This window comes from Hypomesus transpacificus, chromosome 2 (assembly GCF_021917145.1).
Source record: "Hypomesus transpacificus isolate Combined female chromosome 2, fHypTra1, whole genome shotgun sequence".
Lineage (NCBI taxonomy): Eukaryota > Metazoa > Chordata > Actinopteri > Osmeriformes > Osmeridae > Hypomesus > Hypomesus transpacificus.
This window is the reverse complement of record NC_061061.1, coordinates 12,801,474-12,820,690: the sequence shown is the minus strand read 5'-3', so window position 1 is coordinate 12,820,690 and position 19,217 is coordinate 12,801,474. Positions and strand designations below refer to the sequence as shown.

The 19,217-nt window shown below is 49.7% G+C and overlaps 3 protein-coding genes across 6 annotated transcripts; 2 read left to right on the top strand and 1 right to left on the bottom strand.

Moving 5' to 3' along the window:
- The first annotated feature begins 268 nt into the window (after window positions 1-268).
- Window positions 269-3,542, top strand: LOC124479227 (cortexin domain containing 2-like). The gene is made up of 2 exons (XM_047037851.1): window positions 269-368; window positions 3,126-3,542. Coding segments are annotated over exons 1-2 (165 nt in total). The 5' UTR covers window positions 269-366; the 3' UTR covers window positions 3,289-3,542.
- A 382-nt stretch (window positions 3,543-3,924) lies between these two features.
- setdb1b (SET domain bifurcated histone lysine methyltransferase 1b) lies at window positions 3,925-15,228 on the top strand. Of its 2 annotated transcripts, none has more exons than XM_047039449.1 (24): window positions 3,925-4,214; window positions 4,980-5,183; window positions 5,762-5,928; window positions 6,039-6,082; window positions 6,185-6,293; window positions 6,429-6,611; window positions 6,893-7,094; window positions 7,218-7,291; window positions 7,390-7,580; window positions 8,001-8,130; window positions 8,302-8,422; window positions 9,022-9,135; window positions 9,300-9,675; window positions 10,024-10,285; window positions 10,584-10,674; window positions 10,889-11,005; window positions 11,288-11,457; window positions 11,797-12,039; window positions 13,062-13,223; window positions 13,364-13,536; window positions 13,637-13,739; window positions 14,024-14,280; window positions 14,387-14,475; window positions 14,659-15,228. In XM_047039449.1, the coding sequence occupies exons 1-24, from the start codon at window positions 4,183-4,185 to the stop codon at window positions 14,774-14,776; spliced, it is 3,732 nt and encodes a 1,243-aa protein (XP_046895405.1). In that variant the 5' UTR covers window positions 3,925-4,182; the 3' UTR covers window positions 14,777-15,228. The 2 variants fall into 2 exon arrangements, with proteins under 2 accessions (XP_046895405.1, XP_046895396.1); XM_047039440.1 differs by having other exon boundaries at window positions 3,926-4,214; window positions 6,179-6,293.
- Window positions 15,229-15,687: 459 nt separating this feature from the next.
- Window positions 15,688-19,171, bottom strand: LOC124476797. Of its 3 annotated transcripts, none has more exons than XR_006957061.1 (7): window positions 18,490-19,165; window positions 17,949-18,245; window positions 17,595-17,829; window positions 17,318-17,492; window positions 17,084-17,185; window positions 16,946-16,992; window positions 15,688-16,852 (listed from the first exon to the last, which is right to left on the bottom strand). XR_006957061.1 is itself a non-coding variant. In XM_047034175.1 (7 exons), exons 1-7 carry the CDS (start codon window positions 18,533-18,535, stop codon window positions 16,724-16,726), a joined length of 1,074 nt encoding a protein of 357 aa, XP_046890131.1. In that variant the 5' UTR covers window positions 18,536-19,171; the 3' UTR covers window positions 15,688-16,723. The 3 variants fall into 3 exon arrangements, 2 of the variants coding, with proteins under 2 accessions (XP_046890131.1, XP_046890139.1); XM_047034175.1 differs by having other exon boundaries at window positions 15,688-16,870; window positions 17,293-17,492; window positions 18,490-19,171; XM_047034183.1 differs by having other exon boundaries at window positions 17,293-17,492; window positions 18,490-19,166.
- Between the last annotated feature and the right edge of the window lie 46 nt (window positions 19,172-19,217).

Here is a 19,217-nt window from a genome sequence, read left to right as displayed (position 1 = left end):
GTATTTGTCTAAATTCTCACTCTTCCTGGTTTTATATCCCTCTCTCTTAGTCCCTTTACTCAGTCCCTCACCTCTCTCCAGCTTCCTGTTCAACAGGAGGATCCACTTTTATCTGCAAAGGCTCGATTTACTCCCAACTTGCGTTCGTGTCTCTCCAGTGGCATCAGAATACAACCAATCTGCATGTTTTTGTCCAGGATCAGCTTCCACCCCTCTCAAGTGGATCGCCACTAAGACGTCATCTCCTCTTTCTCTCCCTTAGCCTATCCCACTGCACTTCTGTCACCCCGGCAGTTGGCAGAACGTGTGACCTGTCTGATTGTTTGTGCTGTTCCAGAGCGTCTCAGGGGACAACTGAAATGCTGGATGTATGTATTGGGTGTGCTTTGCCTTTGGCAACGGCACAACCTTTGTTCTCTCTCATATATATTCATTATTATTCATTATTTATCTCCCCACACCTAAGGATCCCTCAATATTTGGACTCCATAGACAACGTCGGTGGCAAAATGTTCGCCTTGGTCACAATTGCGTTGCTTGTATTGGGATTTGCGTTCCGTGGCACGGTTTAGGAGCATACAACGTTTTTGTGGCGAAAAGTGCCTTGAATGCTAGCTAATTTGATAGGCACTTCCACCTCAGCACACTTTAGCAAAGACGCATAGATGCGACGTGCTAGCAAGACAAGCAGCGATATCAGCGAGCCCTCTAGTACCGTAGCTAAAAGTCTAGGAAAGTTGAGGCAACTCTTTAGCCTGACGTTGTCAACTCATAACTCTCCGTTGGGCTGTGAGTGTGGGGCGTGTTTCAACCGAAAACAAATGCCTCTTCGCTCAATTGGATAGACCTACAACCAATCAGAGCAACGTAATATGCTGTTTGTTGAAAACGAATTCAACCAAAGCGCTCGTTGGTGACGTGGTTGATTACGTTACTGTTGAACATCTGTCAATCATCGAATAAAGCCCCTTTGACAATTTCATTGGTCCGAACAGCTCCTGTTCGGACATAGTTTCCCCCCAACCGAGCTACCCCGGTTCGACTCCCGGTGTGAGTGAACATGGCCGGCATGCCTCTGACGGAGCAACTGACAAAAAATACTGTCCAGCCCAATTTTCTGCACTACACGATGGAGGTGCCAAACATGTAGCTAGATATGTTTTTAGACTGTGATATCAACAACCTGTATTTCATCTGACATACTGCCAATGACAATGTTGTTAAAATAAGCTTGTTTAAAAAGGGGTTCTTTATTAATGAATAAATACAATATGAGTAGGCTAAAAGCTTTAAAATCTCACTACAAGGGGCTTAAGAGGTGTACAAGTCATAGAGGTTGGGACCATTTTTACAACAGGTTGACCCATTTCTTTGTTTTGATGCAACTTATCAACTGAGGCTGCTATAGCTTGTCACCATTCCCTCTTGCAGGGGAAATGAGTAGACAACCGTTTCATTCTACACTTCATTCTTAGTATTAGTTGTAAATGACCAGCAACAAATGTGTGCTTTTAAATGTATGTAATTTTCATAAATAATAAGTATGCATTTTTATATAAAATATACAGAAATGTCAGTTAAATAACTGACCCATCTGCAACCAACTCGAGCACACTCCACAATTTCTCCAGAAATGGCACTACTCACCTTGTGTTGATGCTCCTTCCTGTGATCAGGTAACACTATATCCATGAGTGATAGAACAGTAGCATGACCCTCCGACGCACAGCTGCACCCTGTGACCCCTAGACTACATTAGTCAAACACACACAAGAAGAGACACAAGCAGAATGCAGTTGCAAAGGCCAGCATACGAAGACATGACAGTTTCACTTGATTTTGTGTCTAATGTTGATGGAGCAAAGCCTCATTTCCAAGACATGGATTAAGCCTAGTAGACTTAAAACGCTTTCAATGGAGATCCTAATTCAAAATGGTCTCTTACTAAAGGCTTAGCCTAATCCATGTCCAGGAAACTGGGCCTAAGATCACCCAGTGTGCAGGTGGGTTACCTCCAGAGCCCAGCCCCCTGTGCAGGTGGGTTACCTCCAGAGCCCAGCCCCCTGTGCAGGTGGGTTGCCTCCAGAGCCCAGTCCCCTGTGCTGGTGGGTTACCTCCAGAGCCCAGCCCCCTGTGCTGGTGGGTTACTTCCAGAGCCCAGCCCCCTGTGCAGGTGGGTTACCTCCAGAGCCCAGCCCCCTGTGCTGGTGGGTTACCTCCAGAGCCCAGCCCCCTGTGCAGGTGGGTTACCTCCAGAGCCCAGCCCCCTGTGCAGGTGGGTTACCTCCAGAGCCCAGCCCCCTGTGCAGGTGGGTTGCCTCCAGAGCCCAGCCCCCTGTGCAGGTGGGTTACCTCCAGAGCCCAGCCCCCTGTGCTGGTGGGTTACCTCCAGAGCCCAGCCCCCTGTGCAGGTGGGTTACCTCCAGAGCCCAGCCCCCTGTGCAGGTGGGTTGCCTCCAGAGCCCAGCCCCCTGTGCAGGTGGGTTACCTCCAGAGCCCAGCCCCCTGTGCAGGTGGGTTACCTCCAGAGCCCAGTCCCCTGTGCAGGTGGGTTGCCTCCAGAGCCCAGCCCCCTGTGCAGGTGGGTTGCCTCCAGAGCCCAGCCCCCTGTGCAGGTGGGTGGACGCAGGCTTCCATGGGTGTTCTAATCTCAGGAACGGCCTGATTGTTACCAAACTCCTCTTTAACTATTAATTGGGGACACAGGTGCCAAGCGTGGCTATGTGTGTTCATCGGTACATCCCCTTAGGGGGTGGGACTGGCCGAGCGAGGAGGTGGAGAGGGTGTCTCTGTGTCTCTCTCTCAGAGAGAGGGAAAGAGAGAGAGAGAGAGCTTGTTTAAATGAAAGAAGCAAGGAGTGTGAGTTGACACATTTAACTGAAACAACTGAAATACAAGAACGTTACTTTAAGAAAAAAGGGAAGTACTGAAGAGGCTTCATTTGGCAGGAGACAAGTCTGGATGCACCTTTATTACGACAGCAAACTTTGGCAAAGCACGTGGACTGAGCAGACAAAACCAGAGCAAGCCTGGACCCTGAATCCGAACCAAAGCCCAACAAAACCCTGTGTCTTCTTCCTCTGTGTTGTTTAAAACATGGACCCTGCTCTCCTCCCGGTTGCCAGGTTTGACGTGGACGTGGACCTGGGCTTTGCCCTCTTCTTCGTGTTCCTGCTCTGCTCCTTCCTGTTGGTGACCATAGTACGCTGCGCCCAGATGGTGCTGAACCCTTACAGATCCATCTCTGTGTCCTCGTACCAGCAAGAGCCGGATGATAATGGGGGGTGACCCACTCACAGCCCTGGTCTGTACTACCAGAGGGGTAAACATACAAGATGTACCCACTCAAAAGATGCAACTGCCCTCTGGAAATACGATTGTAATGTAGAATGGATTTGACTTTGTCCTTTGAACATTTTTCAACACAAATTCGATTCATTTTTCTAGCTTTTTGTATGCCTCTTTGATCGTAATTTTATATGTACATTAACCTCCTAATGAAACAGAATCCCATGAATGTGTCAGAGAGAATAAATATTCAAATATTCACCATGTTTCACTTTTGTCATTACAGTTTAACATCTTCATAATAAGTGTCCACCATTAGATACCTGTTAATTATGTCTAACCTTTTTGACAAATTTGAGATCCAAATTAGAAATTTGATCATTTGAGTTTGTGTAAAGAGCTTTTTTTATGATGGTGGTGAGGGGTCAATTATTTATTTTGTGTGAAAGCTCACATTTTAGGATTAGTTACAGAGCTATTAGAACCCCTGCTCTTCCACAAAGCAAAGCACGAACACTCACATTTCGAGTGTCTTTGGAAGATATGTTTCACTATCACGGGATAGTTTCCGGTAACGACCCACTGCATTTGCCTTGAGACTCACGCATTTCCACCATTTATCACGCTATCACGCAACACCTTGTATTTCTCAAGTAAGAGATAACTTGTCCCGCTATGTACAATTATTGGACGAGGCACAGGTATACTAAGGGAACAATCAGAAACACCACCATCAGCCGAAGGGAGATAAGTAAGGCTTCCTTCGCCTTACTTCGAGAAACTTGGGTGCGGGTAATAGTAAAACATTAAATAAAACACCCCCCGAACAGGAGGTGGCGGTAATGTTTGGTTGCAATCAACCACAGCATCAACAGAAGAACATGTAACCTATCTATGGAGGCTTGTGGAATGGATCCTGCTGATGAGTAAGTGTTCAACTTGCGATCAACAGCCATACGTATTTTATAGGCATGCATTCAACTCCTAGATGACACGTAATTGAACTAGAGAAGAGACTTTCTAAAATCTTGCAAGCGTTGGCTAACTTTGTCCCGCTACTAGTAAAACAAACTTGCTACTAGCTGGCTAGCCAGTCTATTTCGCTAGCTAGCTTAATGTGCTAGCAGGAACAAGTACAAGCACTCGGTAAGCAAAATGTCCTGCAAGTTGGTACAGTAATCGACTCCGTGTTGAAGCGTATGCACATTTGTTCTTATGTTCGGTTAGACTGCTTGCAGACTAAGTGGTAGCCGCACATTTCCTGGCTTTACACTTTTATTTCATAAATACGTGCTTAGCGAGTTCTAGCGTGCTGTAAAACCTGCTAGTTTACGCTGTAGTTTCCCTGGCATTGGTAGCAACAATCCCGGTGGATGTAGTTTGCATGTTTACATCGTGTGTAGATTTGTGACCATTTCTATTGTATGGTGTCAATAGTGGTAAATCTATAGATGATGGGTCATATGATAAACTGTTTTTACACATCTTTAAATGTTAGATTTAACGTGTTAGTAAAACTGTACCTTCAAACCAACATCACATCGTTAAGAAAAGTATCCCTTGAATATAATATTTGTTTTAACCAAATTGCTCCGTACTGCATCTTGGCACTTTGCAAGCAAAGTGCCTATCATGGCTGAATGTATCCCTGTCCGCCAACTACCGCTCGTCTCTCTCTCCGTCGCTCTCAGTATGGAGGTGGAGGGTTGGGATTCGGGCCTGGAGGAGGAGCTGGGTGTCTCCCTGGACGAGCTTAGGAAGTGGATAGACGACGAGGTGGAGAGAAGTGAGGCGGTGAGACAGAGGAAAGCCCAGCTGGCTGAGCTGAAGGACTGGGTGGAGCAGCGGGAGAAAGAGAAGGCTACTGTTGAATCGCTCTTGGACAACGCCAACCAGTGAGTAGACTGTCTGGGTCTATACTCTGAAGTAGCTCAATGTTTTGGGTAGTTCAATGGGGGAGCATGGCCCCCCTAAATGTACATTTACATTTATTCATTTAGCGGACGCTTTTATCCAAAGCGACTTCCAAGAGAGAGCTTTACAAAGTGCATAGGTCACTGATAATAACAACAAGATAGCCCCACAGCATTGCGGGTAGTCAAAAACAAGAAGTACATATTGTGAACAACCAAAAAATAGTGCTAAAGGGAAGAAATCATAAGAGCATGTAGTTAAACAAGTTAAAATTACACAACATTAATCTCTAAGTGCAGGTGTACCTGTAGGAAAGCAATAAAAATAGGATTAACTAAAATAGAATACAACAGTTTAAATCAGCTACCACTAACCAACAAAATGTAGAGTCTGAATAATTATAAACACGGTCTTTTAGTATGTGAATGCCTGCAATGCAGTGAAGAAAACGATACGACAGCAATAATGTTGAACATTAATACCCTCTAACAGTACAGTGGTTCTAGAACCTTCTCTGTTCAGGGTGTTGGCGTCATTGTGCTCCCGTCTGTCTGAGCAGGTCCATCCAGGAATGTGCCACCCTGGTGAAGCGGGCGTACGGCAAGAGGGGGCTGGTGTACAGGGAAAGCAGCTCCGAGGACGAGGGAGGAGTCGGAGAGAGGAAACCCTTAGAGGTCATCGAGATCGATGACGACGAGGACGATGACGTCATCGCCGTGGGCTGCTGTAAGTGTTCGTGGGCCGCTTCATACTTATGCTGGGTTCACCAATGTTAGGTTTGTGCGAGAGGGAGTCGTTCTGATTGGTGTTCCTCTGTGTTCCCCCTCTGTATACAGTAGTTCCACCTAAGACGCCTGTGACTCCTGTCAAGGATGCAGCAGTAAGAACAGAGGCCCGCCCACACAGGAACACACTCTCAAGATGAACTGAAATCCAAATGGCTTCCTGTTCTGTGGTTGTTTTCAATGTGTGTCAGTTTCAGGAGGCGTCAGCAGCCATCCAGAGGTCGTCTCAGCAGGTCCAGACTCTGGTGCAGATGGTCAACAAGACCCCCACAACCGCTGTACCGACGAAACCCACCATACAGTCAGGTGGGAAGGCACACCAACATCACTCATGATCTACCGTACTGCATGCTATCAAACTCTCCCTCAGAGGACCCTGAGATGAGGACAAGCTCACCCACGTGTGTGTGTGTCTGTGTGTGGGGGGTTTTTGTCCTCCAGGTGTGGTCCAGTCCTCCAGGATGCACCTGCCTGCGGTGGTGATGTACCAGGCTCCCGGGGGGCCGGCCACGCAGCCCAACCCCTCCCTGAAGGAGGACCAGCTCCTGGTGGAGATGAGCATTCTGGGAAAGAAACGCACCAAAACCTGGCACAGAGGCACTCTCATCGCCATCAGCCCTGTCGGTGGGTCATGTGATCATCAATCAATCAATCTTTATTTATAAAGCACAGCTAAACACAACTTTCGTTGACCAATGTGCTATACAGAGTGCTAAAATCAACATGACAACAGATACATACAGACAAAACAACTGCATCAACACTCATCCCTATAGGACACACGTGTACGCATGCTCAACACACACACACGCACTTCCGTGGCATGTGAAGAATAGTTTTGCGTATTTCTCTGTACGTGACGTTACATTTGAGAGAACGTCCCATCTTTCCGTCCTCGTGTGCAGGGAGCGGTTTTAAGTACAAGGTGAAGTTTGAGAACAAGGGCAAGAGCCTGCTGTCAGGGAACCATGTGGCGTTTGACTACCACCCCACCCTGGAGAGGCTGTATGTGGGGGCACGCGTGGTCGCCAAGTACAAGGATGGGAACCAGGTGTGGCTCTACGCTGGCATTCTGGCAGAGATGCCCAACAACAAGAATCGCATGAGGTGAGTGGAGAGGAAGGTGAGGGTTGATTTAAACGGTGTGCTAAACAATCCTACCCTGTCACATAGTCAGCAAGGCACCCACTCCAAAGCCTTCATGAGGCGACAAACTGTGTTTATGTGCAGGTTCCTGATCTTCTTCGATGATGGTTATGCTTCATATGTGACCCTGCCAGAGCTGTACCCTGTCTGCAGACCAAGTAAGACTCCTCCTCTTCCTCCTCAGACAAGCGACACCTCAGCTCAGCTACATCACAGTAAAAACTCCCTCCTCCCCCTCCCCCCACCCCTCTCCCAGTGAAGCGGACCTGGGAGGACATCGAGGACGCGTCGTGCAGGGACTTCATCGAGGAGTACATCACGGCATATCCCAACAGGCCCATGGTTCTGCTGAAGGCGGGGCAGGTCATTAAGACGGAGTGGGAGGGAACCTGGTGGAGGAGCCGTGTGGACGAGGTGGACGGGAGCCTCGTCAAGATCCTCTTCCTGGTATGACATCACAGCCAGGCGTATCAAACCTTCTGCATGGGCTGTAAGTCTATGGGAGTCAGATGGCTGAGCGGTTAGGGAATCAGGCTACCAATCAGAAGGTTGCCGGTTGGCGACATATGACGTTGTGTCCGTGGGCAAGGCACTTCACCCTACTTGCCTCAGGGGAATGTCCCTGTACTGACTGTAAGTTGCTCTGGATAAGAGCGTCTGCTAAATGACTAAATGTAAATCTGTCAGAGTTTTTTTGTGATTGCAGTTGGTTTGAGGTAGTGGAGGAGAAGGGAGATCGGGGTCTGGAACACGGCTGCTATAGATCATTTTAGATGGCTTTGGCCTTGATTCCTGCAACTGGGGATGGAGGTATTATGCTGGGGTTGAGTGCCCCCTGGTGGTAATGTGTGGTGCTGCTCTCGTCAGGATGACAAGAGGAGTGAGTGGATCTACAGGGGCTCCACACGCCTGGAGCCCATGTTCAACCTGAAGATGAACACGGCCAACTCCCAGGAGAAGAAGCTGGCTGGGCAGCAGAGGACCAGGCCCAACATGGGTAACACACACACACACACGCACACACACACTATCTACCCCCCCCCCCCCCGCACACACCACACACACACTCTCTCTCTACACTCACACAACACCAACACAGACACTCCCAATCATTGCAGACACACAGTAGCACAGTGGGCCTGATCAGTGTGTGTGTGTGTGTGTGCAGGTGCTGTTAGGGCCAAGGGCCCAGTGGTGCAGTACACCAGTGAGGGGAGCTCCGGCGCTCCCCAGAACCCCCCCTCCTCCACCACCACACGCTCCCAGCCCATTGGCCCTGCCTGGATCGAGTGAGTAGCTCACAGCAGGACAGGCTGGGTTTGAGAGGAGCTGTGGACCTACACAGCTCTGTCTTCTTTATTCATGTGGAGTAAATAACTGTTACTACTAGCCAGCCAGTCAGGTCTAAGCAGCTGGGTGAAGAGCACCTGGATGAGGAGGAGGTGGATGAGGTGCAGGATGAGGTGATGCAGGTGGATGAGGTGCAGGTGGATGAGGTGGTGCAGGAGCAGGTAGAGACAGCAGGTGGAGTGCAGACTGAGGTGTCTGAACTTCACCCAGGAGATGAGGCCAGGGTGAGGTGGAACCAGGGTGAGGGGTGAGTCATGACGTCCTGATGGATGAATCAAGGATATCCTGATTCAGCATAAATATGAATCCCAGATTAACATATCATACAAATGACATTCTCAGTCCTCTGTAGCGGCTGTAGAGGCTTTGCATGAGACCAACGTTTGTTTCTTATTATTCCTGAGTCCTATTTCTTATCTGGCATTCCTCTCTCTACACTCAGCTAACTGGTACATGTGTAGAAACTCCAGAACCTAGACTGAAGTCACACAGGAGTCTGGCACACATCCTCCCTCTAAACAGAGTCTCTTTCTCTCAGTAACAAACAGGTGATAAAGAAGACTTCCCCCCAGTTTGGCCCTTCTCCTGGAGGAGTGGGGAATAAGATCACGCCCACTCCTATGACCTCAGTGCTCCCTCACAGCCCCTCCAGGTGAGCCCACACTCACCACCCTCACCACACACACCACACACACCACACTCACCACACACACCACACTCACCACCACCAGACTGCACAAGCACAAGACTGACTTCTCACAAGCCTTCACTCTCTCTCTGTCTCTCTCTGTCTCTTTCTCTGTCTCTCGCCCACAGAGTGTTTGTCCTCAAACCAGGTACGACCCAGACCCTGACCCCCCTCCCCCAGGTCCATCACCCCATACAGCCCCTGCAGCCTCCGGCTCCTCCCCCCCCTCCTCCTCCCCCGCCCCCTGTGGCCCCGCCCCCCGTGGCCCCACCCGCCGTCCCCGTGACGACCCCCCACCTGGTGGTCAGTGACCGTATCCCCCAGGAGTCTTCCTACCGGGCCCCCAAAGACCGCGTGTTCTACCTCCCCCACGCCTGCCAGCCTGCCTGCCTCAACCGCATCCGCCCCCCCCGGCCCGACTTCCACAGGGGCAAGAACCCCCTGCTCATCCCCCTGCTGTACGACTACAGGCGCCTGACTGGCCGACGGAAAATTAACCGCAAGGTAGGGCGGGGCTTACAGCACAACATCAACACTGCCAGGGGGGGGAGGGGAGGGTTGGTGTTGGTGGCTGTAGCGGTTTGAGTTCAGGTTGGGATTGTCAGGAGATCATGGAAACAGGTCCCAACTCTTTATATGTGGGACTCAGATGGCTGAGGGGTTAGGGAATCGGGCTAGTTTTCAGAAGCTTGCCGGTTCGATTCCCCGCCGTGCAAAATGACGTAGTGTCCTTGGGCAAGGCACTTCACCCTACTTGCCTCGGGGGGAATGTCCCTGTACTTCTGCTAAACGACTACATGTAAATTCCAAGAAATGATTGACAGCTGACCATCTCCTCCCACTCCTGTCCAGGTGTCGTTCCATGTGATCTACAAAGCCCCTTGTGGCCTGTGTCTCCGTAACATGGGGGAGATCCAGCGCTACCTGTTCCAGACCCACTGTGACTTCATCTTCCTGGAGATGTTCTGCCTGGACCCCTACGTGCTGGTGGACCGCCGCTTCCAGCCTCAGGAGCCCTTCTACTACATCCGGGACATCACCAAGGGCAAGGAAGACATCCCTCTGTCCTGCGTCAACGAGATCGACATCACCCCCCCTCCTAGTGTGGCCTACAGTAAGTCTGGGAGGGGGAGAGACTGTTTGTGTTAGAGTGTCGTGGTGTTAGAGAGTGTCGTGGTGTTAGAGAGTGTCGTGGTGTTAGAGAGTGTTGTGGTGTTACAGAGTGTCGTGGTGTTACAGAGTGTCGTGGTGTTACAGAGTGTCGTGGTGTTACAGAGTGTCGTGGTGTTACAGAGTGTCGTGGTGTTACAGAGTGTCGTGGTGTTACAGAGTGTCGTGGTGTTACAGAGTGTCGTGGTGTTAGAGTGTCGTGGTGTTAGAGAGTGTGTGACCAGACTGTGTTGTCTTCTCAGGTAAGGAGCGTATCCCAGAGGACGGTGTCTTCATCAACACCAGTCCACAGTTCCTGGTGGGCTGTGATTGCACCGACGGCTGCAGGGACAAGTCAGTACCCCTTGACCCCCCCCCCCCTGAACTTTGACCCCTGGTCTGCTGGCCTGTGTTGACCCTTGCCCCTGTGTTGACCCTTGCCCCTGTGTTGACCCTTGCCCCTGTGTGGACCCTTGCCCCTGTGTGGACCCTTGCCCCTGTGTTGACCCTTGCCCCTGTGTTGACCCTTGCCCCTGTGTTGACCCTTGCCCCTGTGCCTCCTCTGCAGGTCCAAGTGTGCCTGTCACCAGCTGACCCTCCAGGCCAGCGCCTGCACCCCGGGGGGGCAGCCCAACCCCCACGCTGGGTACCTGAACAAGAGGCTGGAGGAGTGTCTGCCTACAGGGTGAGACACACACTACACTACACACACCACACACACCTACAGGGTGAGATACACACTACACTACACACACACACACACCTACAGGGTGAGACACACACTACACTACACACACCACACACACCTACAGGGTGAGACACACACTACACTACACACACACACACACATGCAGGGCCTCCGCCACTCCAAACAAGCATACAGTCACATCCAGAGTCGTACCTTAAGCCTGTGGAGCGTCAGAGAGTGTGTTTGATTTTCCTTCCCTCTCGCCCCCGTCCCCACCAGGATCTACGAGTGTAACAAGCGCTGTAAGTGCTGTGCAGAGATGTGCACCAACCGGCTGGTGCAGCACGGCCTGCAGGTGTGTCTGCAGCTCTTCAAGACCCAGAACAAGGGCTGGGGCATCCGCTGTCTGGACGACGTGGCCAAGGGCTCGTTTGTCTGCATCTATGCCGGTGAGGAGGAGCGCGGGGGCAGGGGGAGAGATGGGGGAGGCAGGGGAGAGATGGGGAAGGCAGGGGAGAGATGGGGGAGGCAGGGGAGAGATGGGGGAGGCAGGGGAGAGATGGGGGAGGCAGGGGAGAGATGGGGGAGGCAGGGGAGAGATGGGGGAGGCAGGGGAGAGATGAGGGAGGCAGGGGAGAGATGGGGGAGGCAGGGGAGAGATGGGGGAGGCAGGGGAGAGATGAGGGGGGGCAGGGGAGAGGTGGAGTTGGTTGGCGTCATTTAACTTTTATCCTCCCCCCCCCCCCCCACCCCTTTTTCCTCCTCCCTTCTCAACGGCGGGTCGACAGGTAAGATCCTGACTGACGACTTTGCGGACAAGGAGGGCCTGGAGATGGGGGACGAGTACTTTGCCAACCTGGACCACATTGAGAGTGTGGAGAACTTCAAGGAGGGCTACGAGAGCGAGGCCCACTGCTCGGACAGCGACGGCAGCGGGGTGGATCTCAGCCGGCTGAAGGTGTCCCTCTCCACCAGCCTGGGCCTCAACAAGCCCGGCAGCAAGACAGATCGCTCCAGGACAAAGGCCAAAGGTCAGAGGTCACACTGGGTCATAGTCAGAAAGCTGGTCGGTGGGGGAAAGCTGACCAGAGCTAACATGGTGGTTCTCCTCACTCCTTGACCAGAGCTAACATGGTGGTTCTCCTCTCCGTGACCAGAGCTAACATGGTGGTTCTCCTCTCCCTGACCAGAGCTAACATGGTGGTTCTCCTCACTCCCTTGACCAGAGCTAACATGGTGGTTCTCCTCTCCCTGACCAGAGCTAACATGGTGGTTCTCCTCTCCCTGACCAGAGCTAACATGGTGGTTCTCCTCTCCCTGACCAGAGCTAACATGGTGGTTCTCCTCTCCCTGACCAGAGCTAACATGGTGGTTCTCCTCTCCCTGACCAGAGCTAACATGGTGGTTCTCCTCTCCCTGACCAGAGCTAACATGGTGGTTCTCCTCTCCCTGACCAGAGCTAACATGGTGGTTCTCCTCTCCCTGACCAGAGCTAACATGGTGGTTCTCCTCTCCCTGACCAGAGCTAACATGGTGGTTCTCCTCTCCCTGACCAGAGCTAACATGGTGGTTCTCCTCTCCCTGACCAGAGCTAACATGGTGGTTCTCCTCTCCCTGACCAGAGCTAACATGGTGGTTCTCCTCTCCCTGACCAGAGCTAACATGGTGGTTCTCCTCACTCCTTGACCAGAGCTAACACGGTGGTTCTCCTCTCCCTGACCAGAGCTAACATGGTGGTTCTCCTCTCCCTGACCAGAGCTAACATGGTGGTTCTCCTCTCCCTGACCAGAGCTAACATGGTGGTTCTCCTCTCCTTGACCAGAGCTAACACGGTGGTTCTCCTCTCCCTGACCAGAGCTAACATGGTGGTTCTCCTCTCCCTGACCAGAGCTAACATGGTGGTTCTCCTCTCCCTGACCAGAGCTAACATGGTGGTTCTCCTCTCCCTGACCAGAGTTAACATGGTGGTTCTCCTCTCCCTGACCAGAGCTAACATGGTGGTTCTCCTCACTCCTTGACCAGAGCTAACATTGTGGTTCTCTTCCTCCCTCAGATGATGAAGACTCCTCCAAGGACGGCGACAGCAACGGCGAGGATGATTCTAACGATGAGAGCGACAGTTCAGACGACACGTTCAAGAAGGACCCCTACCACAGCACCAACTCTGTGTGGAGGAGCTACACCACACGCAGGCAGGCCAAGGGCATCAAGGAAGGTGAGTGTGTGTGTGTGAACTCTGTCGCTGCAGCTTCATGTAAAGGAGGAGTGTTCTCTTCAAGTCTCTCTTCTCTCCCCCCTCCTCATCTCTCCCTCCTCCTCATCTCTCTCTCTGTCTCTGTCTCTCTGCCTGTCCAGGGAGCCAGGACAGTAAAGATGGGGTCAGTGCCTCAGCAGGGGGCCCAGAGGACAGGAAGTCCCCCCACCTGCTGGAGGAGACGGGGAAGAGCAAGGTGGCGTCCTGGCTGACCAGCCAACCCTCCACCTCTCAGACTGCCGTCAAGATGGAGGGCCTGAAGCTGGAGAAGATGGTGAGTTTGGTAGGGGCATACGCACGGGGGCTGTTGTCAGAATTCACAGAACTCATCGTCTGTAGGAAGCCTTGATCTTGATCTTGTGTCTTTGTGGTAGGAGGGTGGGAAGAAACAGGAAGTGATGACTCTGTCCGACAGCGACGACGTTCAGACCATCAGCTCCGGATCGGACGACAAGGAGAGAGAGAAGAGTATCCAAGGTGAGGAGGAAGAGGGGGGGGTGTTGAGGGTGCGTGATGAGGGGAGCTAGAGAACATGCTACTTGAGTTCTTTTGTCTTCCCTAACGAGTCCTGCCTCCCCCTCCTTCCTGCCTCCCCCTCCTTCCTGCCTCCCCCTCCTGCCTCCCCCTCCTGCCTCCCTCCCCTCCCCCTCCTGCCTCCCTCCCCCTCCTGCCTCCCTCCCCCTCCTGCCTCCCTCACCCTCCTGCCTCCCTCACCCTCCTGCCTCCCTCCCCCTCCTGCCTGCCTCCCCCTCCTGCCTCAGGGGTAGTGAAGCGGCAGGTGGCGGTGAAGTCCACGCGGGGCATCGCCCTCAAGGGCTCCCACAGCATGATGGTGAAGCATGGTCCCAGCGTGGGTCATGCCCCCAGCGGGGCCGGGGTGCAGGCTGGGGGGCCCCAGAGCCAGGGGGGAGGAGCGGGGGACAGCGGCCCCCAGAACACTCGTCAGTTCTTTGACGGTGAAGAGTCTTGCTACATCATCGATGCCAAGCTGGAGGGTAACCTCGGACGTTACCTCAACGTGAGTCGTCCCAGACGCCCACCAGTTTTCTGGTTTGTTATATCTGGGAATGTTTGTTTTATAAATCTGTGTTTCCTGATGGTTCTCCCTGTGTTGTGCCTAACAGCATAGCTGCAGCCCAAACCTGTTTGTCCAGAACGTGTTTGTTGACACTCACGACCTGCGCTTCCCCTGGGTCGCCTTCTTCGCCAGCAAGTGAGTCAGCCAGCGCACAACTCAACACTGACAGACAGTCCTTAGGGTTTTGGCTGAAAATATTTAATATAATACTGGAACGGTGTTGCTCTTCAGTAGAGTTGATTAAGAATGAAGCATTTGTATACAGATTTTGACCGTGTGTGTGCGTGCGTGCGTGTGTGCGTGCGTGTGTGTGTTCAGGCGTATCCGTGCAGGCACAGAGCTCACTTGGGACTACAACTACGAGGTGGGCAGTGTGGAGGGCAAGGAGCTACTCTGCTGCTGTGGATCAACAGAGTGCAGGGGGAGGCTGCTGTGATCAGTGTACCTCCACACATCTCTCTCTCTGTCTCTCTCTGTCTGTAACTCCACCCACTCATCCCTCTTTCTCTGTACCTCCACCCACCCACACCCCTCCCTCTCTCTCTCTGTACCCCTGTGCCCTCCTCCTCTCTGGGCACAGCGTGAGGGTGGAGAGCAGGACTTCTCCCATGTCTGGAAGACCAGCCACCATCCAGTCACTAAGCTACTCTCTTCTAGGAGCTGTGACATTTCAAAGTGTATTACGTTTTTTTTTAACTTTTTTTTCTACACCTCTCTGCTGTACTTCCTACAAAGTAAACGAGAGGGGGGAACATCAATGTAGACTCAAATTATTGTGTTATATTTCCAGTTGTAATTTTGGTATTATAACTGTGTGCTCACTTTGTTTGTGTTTATTTGTCTGCCAAACTGATTTGTTTACGTTAGAATAAACTTTCATTTTCCACACGACCTGGAACTGAGTTGGCATTGACGGAACAGCAGTGCAAGTTAACATTCTTTATTGGTTCAGATTAATAAAATGAAAAGAAAAAAATGTATTTTTATATTTTTGAAAAAACCAAATAAGTTGCCATAATTGAGTACTTGATGACTATACTATATTCTACTGTACTCTATTGCGCTGTACCCTGCTTCAATCTTCTGTTCAGACTTCTTTGTTCTTTCCTTTCTGTGTGTGTGCGTGCGTGCGTGCGTGTGTGTGGTGAAGAGATTATTTTGTTTATTCTTTTTGAAAGGTTGCACAAATATTGTTGAAAAACTTCTGAAAGGGAAAAAAATAATAATTGTATCTTCCAAAAATAAGTTTGCATCGTGTGTGGGGACCAAAGAGCTTGCGACCCCTCCATGAGAAAAGAGCGGTGAGGTTAATCTTGAAAAATACTTGGGACGTGTCCGTTGACAATGAAGCGCTAAATCAATCAACCTTTATTTATCAAGCACATTTAACAGAATACAAATTGATCCAAAGTGCTGTACATAATGCATAGCAAAACTACGCTATAAAACAACAATTAAAAGTTTCCAAAAGAGAAAAAAAAAAAAAATTCAGAGTAGATTAAAAAATATCCAATGAAGGAGCAGACCTCACATAAGGGAGAGCATTCCAAAGCTTTGAAAAATCTGCTTTCGATAGTCACATCAATCAAAAATGCAAGGGATGAAAATGGATCAGAGGGCTTCTGAGAGTCGAGAGGCCTGACAGATCTGGCCTGACCTCAAGCATCCATGTCGTGACTGATGACAAGGGAATGTACAGTGGCTTCGGCAATCTCAAGAGGTACGAAGCAGGCTTTCAGATATACTGTGGTTATTCTCCACATTGTGACAGCATTAGCCTTTTGTACTTGATCTAATTCTGTCCCTTGGCCCTCCTCCAGCCTGCTGTCTTTAAGAGGCCTGGAGCTCGATCGTCCTCCAGCTGGATTCACTGCTTCACCAGAGCAATGCCCTGACTAGGATCCAGATCCAGCTGTCTCTGCCTCAGGTAAACACCTTCTGATAGCTTTCAGATGCTCAGCACAGTGGCAGCATTAGCCTTGTGGGTGTCTAACTCCACATCCCTCTGTGCTCCCCCCCGCTGCTCATCCAGGAGGATCAGGACCTCTGCTGGATGGAGACCCTGAAGTTTTTAACATGAATGCTCCGGGTGGCTATGAATCAGGTACACAGTCACACATACACGCCTGATACTGTCGATGTGTCAGCTCTTCCTTGTCTGTTAGTCTGACCACACACCTTCAATTCAGTTAAGATTCAAATGAGCATAAATTAAATAAAGCCCAAAAATATATAGTAATCAATGAACCTTTATGGTATATGAGTTTATTTACTGTAACATTTTACACGTTCTTTGGTAGCAATATATTTGCCTACAGGTGAGATTTCATTGATCATTTTGCTGAAGTGTAGTTTGTGTTTAAATGAGGGTGGTGAACTCTGTTCACTCCCGGCTGTATTTGAGAATAGGGTACTGCTGATCGTCTTCAGGGTTGATTACTGGTTTGTCACGCTGTCTTCTACCTGGCCCAGCTGATTGGTTGAACATTACACTGGAGTATATCACATCTGTCTGAAAATTAGATTTGATCTATTAATTAGATTATATTTGACAAAACTTTGTCTCAGTATGCTTCATGTACATTGTGAATGGTTTAGTATTCACCTGAAGGTCACGCATGGGAGAACATTGATCCTGTGGAACAGCCATACCTGAAGTCCACAGTTTTGCAAGACACAAGATGTCAGTCACTGCTCGTTAATGTGGCGTTCTACACATTGGAGTACTTGTAGTCATGGTTACCTTTACGCATGCTCCAAACAGCGTGAGCCGTGATAATGATGATGAACACCACACACAGTCCTGCTACTGCCACAGCTGAATACAGTAAAGGCAAACACACGTCTGAAAAGACAAAAACGAGATTATGCCTCGTGAAAAAAAAATCCCAATCATATCCATCTGTCTTTATGAGCATTGATGTTGTACAAAGGAGGAAGTGTTTTTCTGACCGGGGTGTGACTGTTGGAAAATAACCGTTTTGTTGCTTTTCAGTGTTCGGTTCTTTCCTGTTTGAACTTCGCACCACCAAGCTGTCACGTCCCGATCGTATTCAGTCTCCTCTCTCCCGTACTGTTTATGATACTCCAAGACTTCATGTCTGCCGCTGTACCAAACTGATCTCACCGTATACGCACTCAGTACAGAATATCTATAAAATACATGATGGTCAGCTGTAGCAATTGATGGTTGTAGGACAATATTGAAGTAGATCTATGGGTTCGATCTATTGAGAAAAAAAGTGAAGTCTTACTGGTTATTCTTCATCAACGATGCCCATGTTTGTCCCTCAGATTTCTCTCCCCTTGATGATAGGAATGTAATAGTGACCCCTGGTGTGCTGAGCCCGTTTACAACGCAACGCAACCTGTGGCGCCGTTCTCCAATGTCATCATCCAAATCATGTATTTCCTGTTCATCGCTTTGGTCCTCAGTCAGCAAAATAGCTTTAGGACTGATTTTATTGTGGTTAGCCATTGACGAGGCCTCTTATGAATGAAGACAGATATTACACTATTAAAACATGCTGCAGGTTAATTGAGGTCATCATTTAGGCTAGTTTGATGACTAATCCCTTAATTGTTGCCTATATTATAAAACTGCTAACCTTCGATATGCAAAATCACACCATCGCCATGGAATCCCTGATAGGTGAGCTGCTCTCCGCAGTAGTAACGCCCGGAGTCTGACTTGTCCACGTGCAAAATCTGAAGTCCTGTCAACCCATTTGTCAACCCATTTGTCAGGAACCGCTCTCCATTCGTGTTAATGATTTCCAGTGATCCGTTTTGCTGGATGCGTAACCAGTTCAATAGTATCGAATGACATGTCCTATCGCAGGGGCATGGTATAAACACGTTCTCTCCTACTTCAGAGTAGATCACGGAACTTGTTTCAACACTCGCTGGAACGATAAACATTTACATTTAGTTTAGATTAAAGTATCTTAACCTGTGGGTTAGGGTTATAAACTGTTGAGTTGTAAAGATTATGACATAGGCTATATAATACATCTTGATGACAGACATTTTATATTATCCTTAAACTATTTGGACTACATTAAATACATTCCGATCAAATCTCATTTAGCCTATAGATTTAGCCTATAGGATTGCATTTTAACAGCCTGATATTAGGCTATGACTTACCTATGAGAGTTGACAATGCGTTTATGAGAGTAAAAAGAGCATACATTCTGTGACCTAGAGCCACTGTTTGACGTAAGACTTCCGTAAGAAAGTTTTCAAACAGATTAGAGGAGAGCGACCCTTAGGTGTTCATGCTATGGCGTCCTATGCCCTCCGTACCTTCAACACGTTTTTTCTCTTCCGACACCACAGTTGTTTGATGATTTAGAAAACACAAACAGTCAAACAACCGTTGAAGATACACCCAGCGTCCTTTACATCACATGGACCTGCAGCGCTACACCACATCTTCAATCTCCTTTACTCTCACACTACTTTCCACGCGTGGTTTTCTATGTATCCTGACCACATCAAAACCTAGGCTGTCTTGCTCCTGGGCCGCTGCAGTATGCTATGTGACGTGTGAACGGATAAGGACAATGCACCAGTTTCAACACCACTGCTTCTGTGCATCTTGCATTTTCAATTTGCTTGGTTTTGGCTCCCTGGCAGAATGCGGGTCTTAGGCCTATATTTTTCTGTTCTCAATAGGTCTATCAAAACAATTTATAAAATGCAGTTAATTACCATTATTATACGTTGTGAATTTTGCTGTGATTGTGCACGAGTAAACATAGGCCTACACCAGGCCCGTTGAGATAGGGGGGGGCCTCGTGTAACGGGTGTGAAACTCACTCCTCAGGTAAATAATTGGCTACCCGCGTCAAAGAATAGCTAGCTTTTCTTTG

Bases quoted from the DNA above. Each gene is read 5' to 3' on its own strand.
- LOC124476797 (XM_047034175.1), bottom strand. From the start codon at position 18,535: ATGTATGCTCTTTTTACTCTCATAAACGCATTGTCAACTCTCATAG. The intron at 17,830-17,948 runs GTTAGCAGTTTT...TTCATTCATAAG, and splicing joins TGTGATTTTGCATATCGAAG to AGGCCTCGTCAATGGCTAAC. The intron at 17,186-17,292 runs GTCAGAAAAACA...TTGTCTTTTCAG, and splicing joins TTTCCAACAGTCACACCCCG to ACGTGTGTTTGCCTTTACTG.
- setdb1b (XM_047039440.1), top strand. From the start codon at position 4,183: ATGGAGGCTTGTGGAATGGATCCTGCTGATGA. The intron at 8,423-9,021 runs GTGAGTAGCTCA...TCTTTCTCTCAG, and splicing joins ATTGGCCCTGCCTGGATCGA to TAACAAACAGGTGATAAAGA. The intron at 11,458-11,796 runs GTGAGGAGGAGC...GCGGGTCGACAG, and splicing joins GTTTGTCTGCATCTATGCCG to GTAAGATCCTGACTGACGAC.